The following is a 16,632-nucleotide window of genomic DNA, read 5'->3' as shown; positions in this document are numbered from 1 at the left end:
CTTTCACCTCATCCTTCAGCTCTTTCACCTCTTCCTTCACCTCTTCCTTCACTTCTTTCACCTCCTCTTTGACTTCATCCTTCCCCTCATCCTTCAGCTCTTTCACCTCTTCCTTCACTTCTTCCTTCACCTCTTCCTTCAGCTCTTCCTTCATCTCATCCTTCACCTCTTCCTTCACTTCTTTCACCTCCTCTTTGACCTCATCCTTCCCCTCATCCTTCCCCTCTTTCACCTCACCCTTTACCTCTTCTTTCACCCCATCCTTCACCTCCTCTTTCCTCACCCCGCTTGCAGACAGAGCTGCAGCTCCCTGTGCTCAGCCCCAGCTCTGGTTCCTTTTTTTTGGGGGGGGGGAAAACACCAAGTGTGAGGCTGCACTTCAAAGCCTCCAGAGCTGTCTGGGCCTGCACAGGTGAGGGGCTCTGTGGGGAAACACGGGCTGAAGGCATCAAGAAACTCTGCTGCAAGAAAAAGGAAAACTAAAAGAAGAAAGGAAGAATAAAAAGAAATGGCTGTTCTTTAGGAGCTTTAGCACAGGCTGTCCCAGCTGCTCAAGCCTCTTTTCTCCTGAAAAACCCACAGTTTCTGGTTGTCCAGGGCTAGTTTTGGAGCTGGTACCACCATCCTTGGCTGCACACAAACCCCTGTGGATGCTGGGGGAGTTCTGCAGCTCTGTCCCCATTCCAGGGCCACACAGGGGCTTTCCTTGCCCATGGACTCCTGGGATATTTTGGGATTGGGAAGCAGCATTCCTCAGGGCTCAGAGGGGGCTGAGGAGGTGTGGGGGCTGCTGGGGTCCCAGGGTGAGGCAAGAGATGAGAATTTGGCTTCATGTTTCAAAAGGCTGATATGATATGATATGGTATGATATGATATTGCTGATATATTATATTATATTATATTATATTATATTATATTATATTATATTATATTATATTATATTATATTATATTATATAATATTATATATATTATATTATATTATATTATATTATATTATATTATATTATATTATATTATATTATATTATATTATATTATATTATATTATATTATATTATATTATATTATATTATATTTAAAATGCTATATTAAAACTATACTAAAGAAATAGAGAAAATAATACTTTAGAAGGTTAGACAAGAAAAAGAAGAATGATAATGAAAGAAGGATGATAATGAAAGCTCCTGGCTGACTCCTTGGAGTACAACACAGTTGATGGTGATTGGTTTTTAAATTAAACAATTCACATGGAACTAATCAAACAATCCCTTGCTATATTCTAAAGCAGCAGATAGTTTTTGTTTATATATTTTTTTTTCCCCCTGATGCTTCTCATCTTTTCAGGAGAAAAATCCTGGCAAAGGGATTTTTCATCAAATATCACGGGGACAAGGAGGGGGAGCAGGGTGGGAGATGATGGAGCTGAGGGGGGCTGAACCCCTCTGGGCTTTCCTTGCCCATGGAGTCCTGGGAGGTTCTGGGATTGGGAAGCAGCATTCCTTAGGGCTCAGGAGGCAGAGAGGGGGAGCAGGGTGGGAGATGATGGAGCTGAGGGGCTGAACCCCCTGAACCTCCCTGCCCTTCCCTGCCCTTCCCTGCCCGGCTGCTCCCTCCCTGCAGCCCTGGCACGCTCCCAGGGGTGCTGGGTGCTGGCCTGGGGGCCCAGCCCGGCCCAGCCTGCTCCAGCCCACACCCGTGGGAAGCTCAGAGCCCGTCCTGCCTCTCAGGTGTGGCCCTGGCCCGCGGGCTCCTGCTCCAGAGCTCGGCTGCCAGCTGGGCAGGGAGACAGGGAAGGGCAGCAAAGCCTCCCAGGGGCATGGCAGCACCAGAAGCACCATTTGGGGCTTCTTCTCCTTCACAGGAGGAAGGAATAAATATATATATATACATATATATTTTTTTTTTTTCTGGTGGTTTCTGGAATGCTTGCAAAGTTCTGATAATCCCTCGTATCCTTTATGATTTTATCCAAAGCTCACTATAATTATCTCTTTTTGGGACTTCTTCTCCTTCACAGGGGGTTCCTGATATATTTAAGGGAGAGAGGGAAGGGCAGCAAAGCATCCCAGGTCCATGGCAGCACCAGCACTCCTGTCTGGGGCTTCTTCTTCTCCTTGACAGGGGGTTCCCTGATATATTCTTTTTTTTCTCTGCTGGTGTCTGAAATGCTTGCAAAGTTCTGATAATCCCTCATGTCCTCACTATAATTACACCTTTTTGGGGCTTCTTCTCCTTCACAGGGCATTCCCTGATATATATATATATTTTTTTTTTTCTGCTGGTGTCTGGAATGCTTGCAAAGTTCTGATGATCACCCATGTCCTTTATGGCTCTATCCTAAATTCACTATAATCTGTGTGTCCAAAGCTGCAGTGTCAGTGGGAGACCCTCACATTAAATCCATGCAGAAATCAGTTGGTTTTCTGTGTTAGTGCTTGTTACCTCCAGGGTTTTTCTCTGCCCAGCCCTGGCTGCCCCACACCCTGCCCCTGCCCCACGAGCCCCCTCTTCCCTTCCTCCCCGCTGCTCCCTTTCCCGGATCACAGCTGCCTCCCCTCCCTGTATTGCAAACATTATTCAGCTCTGAGATAAGAAGCTCTCCAGCAGCACTTTATTAATCCCACAGGAGGCAGAAAGAAGCAGAGTGAAAAGGTTTAGTGTGGCCAGGACAGACTAATGTTCCACAAAACACCTTTGCAGAAGACAGCCACGTCTTTTTCCCAGAAAGTCTCCTGGGAACCTTGGGTAATAATTAACAATTATCGAACTTTAAACCCTCCATCTCTCTCTCTCTCTCTATCTGTGTCCTGACCAGGATTTTGTAATAACTCCCCCAGTCTGGAACACTCCCAGCCCGGGGCGCTGGGGTGCACTGGGGCTGCGGGGTGAGGAGGAGGAGGAGGAGGAGGATGCAGACAGACTCCGTGGGCAGGCTGCTGACTCTGCTGCTTCCCTGCTCCTCTAGAGCTTGGAAGTGAACCTCCCTTCCTTCCTCCAATGAATCCTGCGCCTCCTTTGGCCACAGAATGAAGAATGGCCCTTTGTGGCTCTTCCCAGGGAAGTTTCTCCCAGCCCTGGAATGCCAGAGACTCTCCTGCATATGGCTGAAATCGTCATCACCCAGGAGAGAGACTCAGAGCTTTTCTAGCACAGAGACTCTTGTTCCAGCCCATCTGCTGTCTGAGGCAGCCACAGTCAGTGCCATCAATGCCAGGCTCACACGGGGACAAACCGGGTGCCTCAGTGGGCCTGGGCTCCATCCCTGCCTGGGGGAAGGACCACAGAGCTTTGGGAGTGCTTGCTCGTGCAATGAATGGTGTTTCTGTTATCCGGGGCAGCTCAAGTGCCAGGAACCCTCCTCACAGCCGTGCAGGGAGATTTGGGGAAGAGCAAAACTGACTGCAGGGCTCTGGAGGCTCCCACTGCTGTCATGGCGGGACACCATGAGTGTCACCTACACCCATGGCAGGACACCATGAGTGCCACCTATACCCATGGCAGGACACCATGAGTGTCACCCACTCCCATGGCAGGACACCATGAGTGTCACCCACTGCCATGGCAGGACACCATGAGTGTCACCCACTCCCATGGCAGGACACCATGAGTGTCACCCACTCTCATGGCAGAACACCATGAGTGTCACCTGCTGCCATGGCAGGACACCATGAGTGTCACCTACACCCATGGCAGGACACCATGAGTGTCACCCGCTCCCATGGCAGGACACCATGAGTGTCACCTGCTGCCATGGCAGGACACCGTCAGTGTCACCCACTGCCATGGCAGGACACCATGAGTGTCACCTGCTGCCATGGCAGGACACCATGAGTGCCACCCGCTCCCATGGCAGGACACCATGAGTGTCACCCACTCTCATGGCAGGACACCATGAGTGTCACCCACTGCCATGGCAGGACATCCTTCCTGCCTCAACGCCCTGTTCAGGATGTGAATCCCTGGCAGTCATTCCTGAGTCCAGCGCAGTCCAGGCTGTGGGTGGGAAGGAGCAGGGAAGTTCTGAGATGTTCAGCCCACACCTCTCACCCTCCTGCAATCCCTGTCCTGGAAACCAGAGGTGACCTGAACACAAAACCAGCAGAAATCAATCAAGAGAGCTTTGGATTCAAGCAGGCAGGGAAGCCAGTGGGCTGTGTTCACCCAATTCCATGATGTCAGCCCCACATCCCACACCCAGAGCCGCCAGAAACTGAGCCCAGTGTTTGCACTGACAGAATGTTTGTACTTGGATCCATGCAAAAGCATTTCCTGCCTTCCAAACTCCCGGGGCAAGGAGCTGCCTGCTTCTGGCTGCCGTGAAAAAAATGACCAAATAAAAGGGAGTTGCCTTTCCCTGAGCTCTGCAAACGTCTCCTGCCTGGCTGAGGGAGGATCAGGTGTGCAGGGCACTCTGCAGACGCGGGGCAATGTGAGCAGAGCAGAGAGGGACAGCTCCCAGCAGCTCCTGACAAGGAAAGGCACACAGAGGTGAAGGGAGCTGGCCAAGGATGTTCCAGGGAGCTGCTGGCAAAGCCAGGAAACGCTGCCAGCCCTTCTGAGCTTTGCCATCACCTCCAGGCCGTTCTTTGCCTGTAAGTAAGAGCTGATTCATGCCTGGTAGGCAGCAGATATTCCCCTTGCCAGTGAGGTGCTCCACGGGCACGGCAGCATTTGAAATGTCAAGAACACAAAAGAATATATGTACTTAAGGAGAATGATTTGAGCCTTTTATTTCCAAAGTGAGTTTCGAGGCAGTGAAAGGTCTCAGATCAATACCTGCAAAACTGCAAATTGGAGTCCTCCCCTTTGCCATAGAGAGGGTACAGCTGAGACAGCATCTGCACCCCCAGCCTGCCCACAGCCCTGCCAGCCTGCCTCAGCTCTGACCTTCAAGTGGCAGAGGAAAACTCCCCCTTGCCTTGCAGCCCTGGGCTTTTGTTCCTTGGATGCTGATTTATTTAACTTGGGTACATTCTGTCTAGGGAAGAACCCGAGTCCTGATAAACTCACTCCAAGTGCACACTGAGGAGAAGCCTGCTTCCTCCTGCAGCTACAGACAAACCCCAAGGGGGGTTTGCAGTGCAGATTTTGAGGCAAATCCAGAAGAAAGCTCAAGTACCAGGCTGGCTGTGGCCTTTTGGAAGGTGAAATTCAGACACCTGCTCAAGTTCCCCATTGCACACAGGCTTTTCTTCCCCTCCCTGCCCCACAGCTGTCCCTGTGCTCAGCCCCAGGGACCCCTGGCAAGGTTTTCCCCATCCAGAGCTGGGATCAATACAGCTGTCAGGCTCTGGCCACACCACCCCTGCTAATTGGAATTACAGCAGGCAGACTGCAGCTCTCACTCCATCTCTCTGTCGCTTGTCATAATGTAATCAAAATCTCTCTCCCTCTCTCTTTATCACCGAGCCTGACAGGGGCACAGGCAGCCACAGGACTGCAGATTCCTCCAGACCTCACTGGGGCTGGGCAGCTTTGCCACAGGGCTGGGAAAAGAGCCCCTCACTGCCAAAACTGCACTTTTGGTGAGCAGGATAATGAGAGAGGTGGCTGAACTCCACAAGGGAGGAAGGGATGGGGGAAAAGAGCCCCTCACTGCCAAAACTGCAGCTTTTGGTGAGCAGGATAATGGGAGAGGTGGCTTGAACACTCCTAGGGAGGAAGGGATGGGGATGTGGGAAAAGAGCCCCTCACTGCCAAAACTGCAGCTTTTGGGTGAGCAGGATAATGGGAGAGGTGGTCTGAATCCCCCAAGGGAGGAAGGGTGGGGATGTGGGCAGGGGGTGCAGCCCCAGGTGTGAGCAGAGGCAGCCCCAGGTTGGTTGGGGAGGTGGGCAGAGCCCAGGAAGGAGCCTCCCTCCTCTTCCTCGCTGCCTCCTGCCATCCCAGGCTGCTGCCTCACCTCAGCCACAGGTTCCCAGCGGCTCCAGAGGCAGGAGTGAGCAGGGATCAGTGGATAAGGCAGGAGGCAGCCTGGCATGGACACAGGGCACCGAGCAGGGCTCAGAGCCAAAGCCCTGTGCTCACACAGGAGCCCCTGCAGCTCTGCCCACCCCTGCCCTGAGGGCTTGGCCGGTTTACAGAGCCAGGCTGATCCATCCTGGGCAAATGGCGCAGCATCCGTGATTTGTTGGCCATTATCAACCAGCAGCAATGCAGGGCTGAATTACCCAGAGGAGGGAGGGATCAGCAGCCTGGACGTTCCCAGCTCCCCTGAGAGTGGCCATAAACAAAACTTAAATAATTAGAGTGCTTGGGTGGAGATGCAGCCTCTAAGTATTCTTAGGCTTGCGCAAATATAGGAAATAAATTCTTGGAAGGTGCCAGGCTGGATGGGGCAGAGGGAGGTTCATTTTCCAGATCACTTGAGAGCAGCCATTATAAATCTCAGTGAAAGATGCACCTCCCCAGGCTGGTGATATTTTTAAACTCCAAGAGACAGAGAAAGAAGCGGGGGGAGAGTAAAAAACCCATTTTAGTATTTACACCACAGGCGAAATGGGTATTTAAAAATCAGGGTACATTTTCCAAAGTCTGTTCCTGCCACGCCAACAAATAAAGAATTTTCTTTCTATAGTGTGCTAGCTGGCAATATTAGCCCCAGAGAATTCTCTGCTACCACCATCATTCTGTTGTGAGCTGAGAAATCAAACTCTCAGGAGGACTGGGGGAGTCAGGGGATAAAGGTTCTTTCACTGGCAAATTGCTGCTCCAGCTCCAAAGTCAATCAGCAGCAAATGCAGATCCTGAGGGGTGACTCCTGCCCTGGGTGTCTGGGATGGTGTCCTAGGGATGTCCCAGCCCTGGTGAGGCCCCCTGAGCTCTGGAGATGGGAATCCATGGAGCAGCACGGGCAGGAGCACCAGGCCAGTTTTCCTTCCTGATGCTTCAGTGGGTCAGTGCTGGGGTGGGCACACCTCAGCTGGTTTTTGGGTGGATATTCAGGAAATCTTGCCAAGAGCTGACTGATCATGGACGGGATGTGTGTTCATTCTCTCTCCTGGAGAACCTCAGACAAGAACTGCCAGGGCTCTGCCTTTCCTGCAAGCCCTGCAGCCTTCCCTGTCCTCAGTCCTGCTCCTCATTCCCTCCTCAGGCACAGAGAACATTCCCCCTTTTACAAATCTGCTCTGCCCAGGCCTTTCTCCTCCCTCCCACCCCTGCCCAGGGCTGCTCCATCCTCCACAGGATCCCACCCAGCCCCTGCCAGAGGGATACACAGCACAGCCACCACAGCAGCCAGCAAATCCCCAGAGAAGCCTCCTGGAGAGATCAGAGCACTGCAATCACCCCCTTGAGAGGGGACCCCCACAAGCCCTGCCCCTTTTTCCCTGGCTTCTCACTGGATCTTTCCCTGGCTTCTCACTGAATCTGAGCTCCAGGTAAATTTGGCAAAGCTCAGCCCCATCACTGGGAAGTCTCTGCATGAAACTCACACACACACACACACACAGAGAGCTCCTGGCCCCCAGATTTTGGGGGGCTGAGCTGGAGGAAGGAGATCCACGAGTGCCCTTTCCCCTCAGCACCCTGCACGTGAAAATAAACCCAGCAAGTAAAACACCCAGCACTCCATGGAGCCTGGCAGAGCCCAGAGGGGTCCTGTATCCAATGGAAACTGGCAGCTGATATGAATTACAGCATGGCAGGGATGCTGCTATGCAACACATCCCCGATCCTCAGCAGCCAGAAACGGGCACAGCCCCACTTCTGCCCCATGCCCAGGGCTGTCCCTTCCTCCAGCACGGCCCCCAGACCCTCTCCTGGTGCAGCTGACCAGGGGAAGAGCCCAAAGAGGCCCAGCAATGAGCAGCTTGTGCAGCTGTGCACCACCAAATCTGCTGTTGCCTCCAGTTCCAGCCCTTAGAACAACACAAACGAGGAGACAGGCAAGAAAAAGGAAATACAACCCCTCCAGAATGGGGGAGATCTTCTTCTTGTGTGCTCTTAAACTGATCTGGATTATCCATCCCTAACATCTCCTCTAGTTTTGGCCCCCCCATGTTAGGAAGGCCACCAGCACTGGTGGGATCAAGGCTCTGGCCTTGCCTCCAAGGGGTCTCTGCTGATTGTGTAGCCCAAGGAAAGCCAGGGTAAAGCCCCTTGGATGCCTCTTCCTAAGGAAAATGTAGCCAGAGCTTGATGCAGGTAATTCTCCAGTGCGAAGTGTCCTCCTGAGTGCAGGCTCAGGCTTTGCAGGGTGTGATTTCTAGGAGAGGTTCCAAGGCAAGGGGAGCCTCCATCAGGGCCGTGGGTTTGGGTGAGTTATGACTGCGCAGAACTGATAACTCAGAGCTGATAAGTGGCACCAGGCTGCTCAAGGACAGGGCAGGGTTCATCCCTCCCTCGCTGCTCTCCCCTGCCCTGGGTGCCACAGCTCCTCACGGGGCAGCAAAACCACCCCAGGCCAAGCTGCTCCGCACAGAGATCAGGAACACAGAGCGACAGAAACTCTGACCTCTCTCCTCCCCTACCTCTCCCATTAAACTCTCCCCCGGCTCTGTGACTTGTGCCCATCAGGGATCATTTGTAACCCTTGGCTCTGCCAGGGCACTCAGCACAACAAGCTCTAATTACAGCCCTCTGCTCTTGAGGCCTCTTGTGCCCACCAGCAGCAGACCCTGAGCCCACAGGCAGAGCTCTGCCCCCAGCCCGTGCCCTTGGGCTGTGGAAATGTGCTCCAGCAGCACTTCCCTTGAAGGGGAAACGAAAGGAGAATGAAATTAAGAAGTGAAACCTGGTTTTGCACATGAGAGAACCTCGGAGCAGAGAGCAGACGCTCTTAGGACAGTTCCTAGGTGAAATCCCTGCACCCACAGGACACAGCTCCACTGCAGCAGCCACACACAGAGCACAGGGCTGGGTCTGCTCTCAGGTGGCCACACAGCCCCCCCTGGGTCCCTCTCAGACAGCCCTTTGTGCTGGAATGTTCTGGGAAGGCTCATGCCAGCCCTGGCCAACAGGACCCTCCATCACTCCTGGCTGTGCTCCTGATGCCCCTCTCCAGCACAGAGGGAGGGAAGGGGGATGGATCTTCCACAAGAGAAGCAAAACAGCCTCAAACCCAGCCTGATTACAGGGAGAGAACTGCTGGGAAGGGAGGTGAAGGCTGAGTCCTCCTGCCTAAGCAGGCTTGGGAGTACCTGCTGTCTCCCAGCCAGGTGCTCCATCTGGTGCCTGATGCTGCTCCGAGGCAGGGATGTGATTTGCAGGTCCTGGACCACATCTGGAGCATCCCTGCATGCTTGGGAGCAGATGGAAGCACTTTGCTGTTTCCTGCAGCTAGAAAGGCAAATAGGCTGGGATGGAGGACAGAAAACCCCTGCATTGGGCTCCACTGCTCCTGCCTCTGCTGGGCTCCTCTCCCTGCACACCTGGGGCTCAAGTGCTGTCCACCAGTCCCCAGCTGGTCTGGCTCAGGCCCAGGGAGGGCAGGCATGCAGCAGAGAGAGGAGAGCTGGGTGGATAATGCTCAGAAATGCTTCCAGCTTGCATCACACCCAATAACGTCAGGGCAGGATTGTGAACCTCCTGCAGGGGCTGCTTTGTGGTGGGGGAATGGAGGAGAGATGGCTCATCAGGTTGGGTCAGTTCCTCCCACCATGCCCAGCACCCCACAAAGCTGCTGACACGACAGGAGACCTCTGTGCCTCCCTAGGCTGGGCCCTCCTGTCCCTCTGGGCTGGGGACAGCAAGGGACAGGAGCTGTGTCCCCTCCCCATGGCCAGGAGCTGCTGTTTGCGTGCCCTGGGACTGCAGCAGAGATGGAGAGACTTGGCTCTGCTGGGAAGGGCTGCAGTCAGTGCCCAGACAGGACAAACCCTCGGTGGCAGCAGGAGCTGGGCTCCACACGTGTCCCCAAGGAGCTGGGACACAGCACAGGGCACAGACAGCAACACGTGCTGTGAGTTTCACTTCCCATTTCTCCCTGTGACACAGAAGGGACGTTAAACCCAGCGTGGAATCAGAGGGGAAACTCCTTCCTTCCTCTTTGTCATCTGAGCAGATTTTCTTCTGCTCCAGAGCCAAGGGGTTCCCCTTGAAAACCCTGGGATGTGCCTCAATGCAGCCTGGACTAATCCTGGCAAAAAGTGCACCTGGGAGAACATCCATGGCTCAACACAGCCAGGAGGAACCGCGGCACGAGACCTCTCACTCCTTGGTTAAACCTTCACCTGGAACTGCTGCTGTGTGTTAAACAAACCTGCACCTGGAAGGCTCCTGTGGGCTCAGAGCTGGGAAATCTCCGTGCTGAGCTCTGGTAATTAACACCAAGAGGTGTCTCCAATGCAAACTGGGTCCCTGCTCCAGTGGCTCAGCACCAGCTCACCCTTCAGCAGAGCTGCCCTGATTTAATCTGACGTTATTTGAAAAAGCAAGATCTCCAGGAGCTGCTGAGACTGGAGTACCTTTCTTTGTGCCTCCCTCATTTGTTGCTGCTTTTTTGCACTGATAAGCCTGGCTGGCCTGAGAAAGGGACCGAGCAGGAGCCATCAGCACCTCGGGCAAGGATGGTGCAAGATTCCAACCCTTTCTTGGCAGCCCTGAGGGCTGTGGCCGTCCTCCTGAGCCCTGGCCAACCCACCCCTGCAGCCCTCACACAGCCCAGCTCCAGCTCTTCCCAAAATTTCTGTCTTGGAGCAAACCAGTCTGGTGGAAGATGTCCCTGCCCAAGGCAGGGGGTTGGAAGACAATCTTTAGATGCCTTCCAATCCAAATCATTGTGGATTCTGGGAAAAATCCCCTTTTTCCTGCAGTGCTTGCCCCCTCCCTGTCTGCTGGCAGTGCTGTGTGACTCCCCAGATGGGAAGAGCTGGGACAAGGCCACTCGCTGCTGTCCCCCCAGGCTGTCCCCAGCCCAGTGGCACTAGCAGAGGGCAGGAGGTGCTGGTGGCAGCCTGGGAAGCAGGTCATGGACAACCTGCTCTTCTGGTTCCTCCCGTGACTCAGCCGAGGTGTGAGCCCTGCTCAAAGGAGCCCTGTGGTGCCTCCCTTTCAGCCTGGCCTTTGTGGCTGCTCCAGCTGCAGCCCAGAGCGGGGGTGATGCCAGGAGAGATGAGCCAGGCTCTGCCAGCAGCTCCTCGGCCACCAGCTCGTCCCAAGCCCTGGAAGTGCTGCTGGATGAGCCCCTGGGATCTCCCAGTGGATGGGACTGGGCTGGGAGCTCCTGCCTGACCAACGCTGCTGGTTCAGGGGGCAAACAGCGTCTCTGGGAGCTCTGATGGACCCAGAGCTGCAGGGAAGGACCAGCACAAAGCAGAGACTCTTTACCAGCCCCCACGTAGCTCCTCAATGCATTGTGCCAAAATCATGTATATATGTATATATATAAACATATATAAAGCTGTATTTAAGGTTTGAATTCAGACAAGCTTGCTTAACAAGGAGAGGAAACTCAGGATCCTCTACTAACAGAATCCACAATGATTTGGACTGGAAGGCACCTTCAAGATCACCTTCCAAGCCCCTGCCTGGGGCAGGGACACCCCCTGCTCATGGGCTGAGCTGCCTCTGCCCCAGCCTGGTGCCTCACCCACGCTGACACACTCAGCAGCTCCTCCATCCACGCCAGGGTAAAACCCGACCGGTCGGTTGAAGTGAATTTTAAAGAGAAAAAAAAATCAGCCAAAGACACGTTTTTGCTGCCTGAAATAGCCTGATGCTGCTGTTTGTGAGTTTTGGGAGGCGGGGGAAGAAGAAATAACAGCCAAGAACTCAACCCAAATGCTGAAGGAGACTCTGGCAACTTTTTTTTTTTTTTTTTTTTTCATTTTGGAATCTACTTTGGGATATTAAAGCAGCTCTAGAAAGTGCAAGATGGAGCAGATCCTGCAGTGACACGCTCTGGCTCTTCCCAGCACTCCAGAGAGCTGTTGTAGCTCCCCGAAATGAACCCTCCCTCCAGCTGCAGCCGAGCCTGACCTCAGCCCTGCGGGTCACCACGGCTCAGCCAATGCTCCTTTGATGGAAAAACCCCGTGGCAAAGCAGCTCCAGCCACCTCTGCAGCTCTCTCTCCCCTGTGGAGCATCTCAAAGCACTTTGCAAAGTGTTCCCAGGCCCCTCTGGGAGAGCAGGAATAGCAGAGAGGGATTTGGTCTGCGGCACTTTGGGAGCAGAGGCCCAGATGTGCAGAGGCAGGAGCAGGCACAGGTGATGCCTCTGCTCTGTGTGGCTGCACCTCCAGCTGCAGGAGCTCCACGGTGGGGATAAACAGGCAGATTGTTGAGGCTTGTAAAGCACAAATTGAACTGCAAGTGTTCCCAACCTCTGCCTGGGATCTCTCCTCCCCTTCCCCCACGGCTTTCTGTAACCCCTGTTGGTATCAATATCTCGAGTGGAGCGTGAGCTGATACCTGGTTCCAAATGGATGGGCAGGGAAGGCTGCAGGAGCCATGAATTGAATCCGTTCTGGACGATTGAACTGCTCACATTAAAGATAATTTGTAAAGCAGATTTTTATACCAGACTCCTTACAGCTTTTACAGCGGCGGGACTTTTATTTCCTTATCAGAGCAAAGGAAAAAAAGCTAACATTATCTGAAGGGGGAGGTGGGTGGGAACAGAATGAAATGGCATTGATCAGCTGGACATGAAAGGTTTTCCAGAGAGCAGGCACTGCTCTGATCCTTCTTGGAGGTTGGGTACAAAACCACATTTTCCAACAGGCCCACAGCTACTAATTCACTTGTAGTAGAGGATCCTGAGTTTCCTCTCCTTGTTAAGCAAGCCTGTCTGAATTCAAAGCTTAAATACAATTTTATATATGTTTATATGTATGATTTTGGCAAAATAAATTGCGAACTCAAGGAGCTACATGGGGTCTGGTAAAGACTCTCTGCTTTGTGCTGGTCCTTCCCTGCAGCTCTGGGTCCATCCCCAGCACCCAAACGAAATAAATGAATGAATAAATATTTAATATCCAGGATCAGACACTCCTGCAGCTGTGGTGCATCCACCACTGAACTGGTCGGGCCGAGAGTCTCGCCCACACAGGCTGCAGGGCACTGTGCTCAGGGCCAGGTTTTGGGGAGGATGATCCTCCTGGAGCACTGCAGAGCTGGCTGTACCCCGGCCTTGGCAAGGCACCACGAGATGCACCACTGGCTTATCCTGGCAGAGCTGTCAGTGGGACAGTGCAAGACAAACTGCCACGCTGCTGCAGTGGCAAGAGAGGAGCTGCTGGCAGCACAGCCCTGAGAGCAGCCAAAAATAGGAGGAAAAGTCTTGGCAGGACAAGGTGAGATGCCAGGCTGTGTCAGGGTCACTGCGTGTCTCCTTGGTGAAAGCAATTCCCAGGGGAGCACAAAGTCCTTTGGTTGAGCCAGCACAGTCCCCAGAGCATCGCTGCCCCTCCAGCGCCTTTGCCCGGGCCTGTGGGGGGAGGATGAGGAGGGTGAAGAACGGCACGGAAAGTTCTGAGACTCCTTGAGAGGAGCCAGAGCTCAGCCCGGCACCTGCCTGAAGCGCAGAGGAGCGCGGGGAGCCCGAGGCTGTCCCTTCCGTCCCCTCTGTTCGCAATGCACAGCCGATCCCTTTGTCCTGCGAGCACCGAGGTGCACCCAGCCCTGCTTTCCCATCGCCCTGAGAACCTTTCCCCTCTCACAGCCTCCCTGGTTTCTGGATCACCGCCCCCTCCCGTTCCATCCATTTTAACCAGACCATCCAGTGGCTGGGATCTGTTGATCTCCCATGTCCTGATGTTATCGCATCCCCGTCTGTGCCAGGGAACTCTGGGCCCTGGCGTTTGCTCTGATGGCCCAGACCTCGCTCCCATCTCAAAGTCTCAGCCCAGCCAGCCTGGCCGCTCCTGTGGGACGCTGCCCCAGCCCCAATGTCGGAGGAGAGGACGCAATTCCACCCTGCCTCCATTGCAACTTCTCCCCAGCTGCAGATCCCAGCCCAGGCTGGATCCGCTCCCGTGCCCGCGCTCCAGCCCCAGCCACCGAAAAGGCAAAACCCCGGCTCCGTTTGCATCCCTCAGTTCATTCACAAGCTGTAAACGCAGACTGCCGACCCCCTTTCCATGGCTCCGACTCCCGGAAAGCCCTCCAGGATGGCATTAACCCCTTCTGCACTGGAGCAGAATAAATGAGTCCCCGCAGGGCACTGGCCAAAGTGGGTCACTCGCCCGCTTCCCAGCGCTGCGCCGAGCCCGGGGCAGCTCCCAGCACAGGGAAGGACACACGGACAGCTCTGCCACCGCCCGGCTGGCTCCAGCGAGCGGGGAGAGGCGCATCTCTGCCCACCTCCTCCGTTCCAGAGACGGATCAGAACCCGAGGGATGGATCGGAACCAAAGGGATGAATAAGATGCCATCAGGCAGCCAAGCTGAAAGGCAGCGAAAGGAAGCGCTGAAAGCTGGGAGCGGTCCAGCCCCTCCGCAAAAGAGCCCGTGGGAAGTGTGTGCGGAGGGGAGCGGGGATTTTGGGCATGCTGGAGAGCCCAAAGCCTCCGTCGCTCCTCCCGAAACATCTGCGCTCCGTGCCCAGCCTCGTGGCTGCCTTTCCGGGGAAGCCTGGCTGCTGCGCCTCGCTAGACGCTGCTCCGTCCAAAAAGCAAACAAACGGCCTCGGCTCGCAGGGCTCCGGAGCCCGCTGCCTGCAGCTGCTTCCAAAACAAACGAGCGTGTTGTTCCGAGCCGAGCCGCCGCTGAAACCGGCCCCGGCTCCTCTCCCACCCTCGCGCAGATGCTCCCGCACCTGCTCCGCACCCCAAAACGCCGATCTCACCCTTCCCGCACCCCGTTTCCCCCACGGGCACCCCGCAAACCCCGCCGGGGCTGCCTCCAGCCCCGCAGCGCCCTCGGGGGAGCGGCTCACCTGGTAGGAGCGCGGCTGCCAGGATGCAAACTCCGATAGTCCACCACGATGCACGGCAACTTGTCTGCAGCCGTGAAGCCATGAGAGTTCCTTAAGAGCAATGGGCAGGGGTCGGTCTGGCAGCGCCGCGGGGCCCCCCACCCTCCCAGCCCCCGGTGATGCTCAGGTCTGCTTGAAAAAAAAAATTTTTAAAAAATAAAAATAAAAATAAGATCGGAGGTGGGTGAGGACAAAGAGGCGGTGGGAGGGCGGGAGGGATCCGCACATCCGCGGGGCCCCTCTGGGCGGCCGCGGGGCGCTCCGGCCGCGGGGCAGTGCGGGCGCTTCCTTCTGCAGAGCCCGGGCGAGTGACGAGGAGAAGAGAGGGGGGTGGAAAATGCGATTTAAAAAAAAAAAATATTGAGAGGGGAAAAAAAAAAAAAAATCAACCAAAAGAAACCCCAAAAGAAAGAGGGGAGGCAAAACAAACGAAGAGCGGCTCGGCAGAGCCCTCGGCGGGCTGCGGCGGTGCCGTGGCTCCGGCGGCGGGGCTCGGCAGCCCCCGCCCGCTGCCCACCCTGCGCTGGGGCCCCGGCGGCGCTCAGGCGGTGCCGGTGCGGGGCCGGGCGCGGCGCTCCATGGCCGGGCGGGGGGCGCGGGGCCGGGCCGGCCGCGGGGCGGGGGTGCCCGGGTGCGGTGCCCGGGTGCGGTGCCCGGTGCGGGGCTCGGCGGCCGCGCTCGCACTCACGCACACACTGGCGGGAGGAGCCCGCCCCGTGATGTCAGCGCTCGGAGGAAGGAGGGCGCAGCGTTAACCCTTCCTGCGGCCGGCGGCTCCCGGCGATGCGCGGCCAGGCGAGGGCGGGACGGGTGGCCGGGCTCGCCGCCCGCCCCTCCGGATGCTGGCAGCTGGCGGCAGCTGGGCTTTGTTCGCCGAGCAGCCCAGGGCGCCTCGCCGTGGGTTGGCGGAGGTGCTCCTGCCTCGCCGCGCGGGGCTTGTGGACTTGGGGCTGTTCCCGAATTCTTGAGCTGTTCCTGAATTCCTTTCGGACGCCGGAGCGCAGTGCCCGGCGCCCACCGCCCAGACCGAACGCATTTTTCACCCTGCGCGATGTGAGTGAGATACGTGGGACCTAAAGCGGCGATCCGAAACGCCTGGGATGTGGATACCACAGCGTTTTCCTGGGGCCTGCTGGAAGAAGGAGCTTGTTGTGGCCACCCTCTGTGTGCGCCGATGAGCGAGGGGATTCAGGGCTGGCACAAGGGATGATGCGCGGGAGGAGGGGGCAGCGGTTTCGCTGCGCTTTGTAGCAGCCTTTATTGTGTGGACACAGAGCCAGCCTTTGTGGATCTCTCGCCAAGGAGGTGTTTAGCCTGCTAATGCCGGCTCCTGAGCTGCCCTGGCCTCTGCAAGGATGCTGAACCCCAAACAAAGATGTGAACAACAATGACAACAACCAACAACAAAGTCATGTTGATTTCAAGCTCCATTAGAACAACACAGGAACAAATCAATGCCTGGCAGGCAGAAAAGGATGGAATCAGTGGGGAAGGATACCACACATAGTGGGAAAGGGAAACGGGGGGGGGGGGGAGCCAGCAGCTATAAAAAGATACCCCCAAGGACCCCTTCAGCAGTCTCCTCCTCCTTTTAATTCCGTTAGAAGTTAATTCCTGTTCGAGGGAAGGATGGGCAGCTCTGTAACAAAGCGGATTAGGCAGATACAAGGTTTGTTCTGAAATAACAAAAGTTATTACGTAGTAATGAGGTTTAGTTAATAGATTCGCAGACTGTAAGGCCGCTGGGATTCCTTTGGACATCCTGCCTGTGG

The 16,632-nt window shown here is 55.3% G+C and overlaps 1 protein-coding gene across 1 annotated transcript in view; it reads right to left on the bottom strand.

Annotated features, from left to right (window-relative positions):
* The window catches only part of NECTIN1 (nectin cell adhesion molecule 1), a 60,335-nt gene extending 44,945 nt beyond the window's left edge, over positions 1-15,390 (bottom strand). The window contains exon 1 of the mRNA XM_066564526.1: positions 14,822-15,390. Within this exon, the coding sequence (XP_066420623.1) occupies positions 14,822-14,903 (82 nt within the window). The 5' untranslated portion in view covers positions 14,904-15,390. The remainder of the gene's footprint in view (positions 1-14,821) is intronic.
* Between the last annotated feature and the right edge of the window lie 1,242 nt (positions 15,391-16,632).

Source organism: Molothrus aeneus, chromosome 22, assembly GCF_037042795.1.
Source record: "Molothrus aeneus isolate 106 chromosome 22, BPBGC_Maene_1.0, whole genome shotgun sequence".
Taxonomy (NCBI): Eukaryota; Metazoa; Chordata; class Aves; order Passeriformes; family Icteridae; genus Molothrus; species Molothrus aeneus.
The sequence above is the reverse complement of the archived record's forward strand: the minus strand, read 5'-3'. Positions and strand labels throughout refer to the sequence as shown.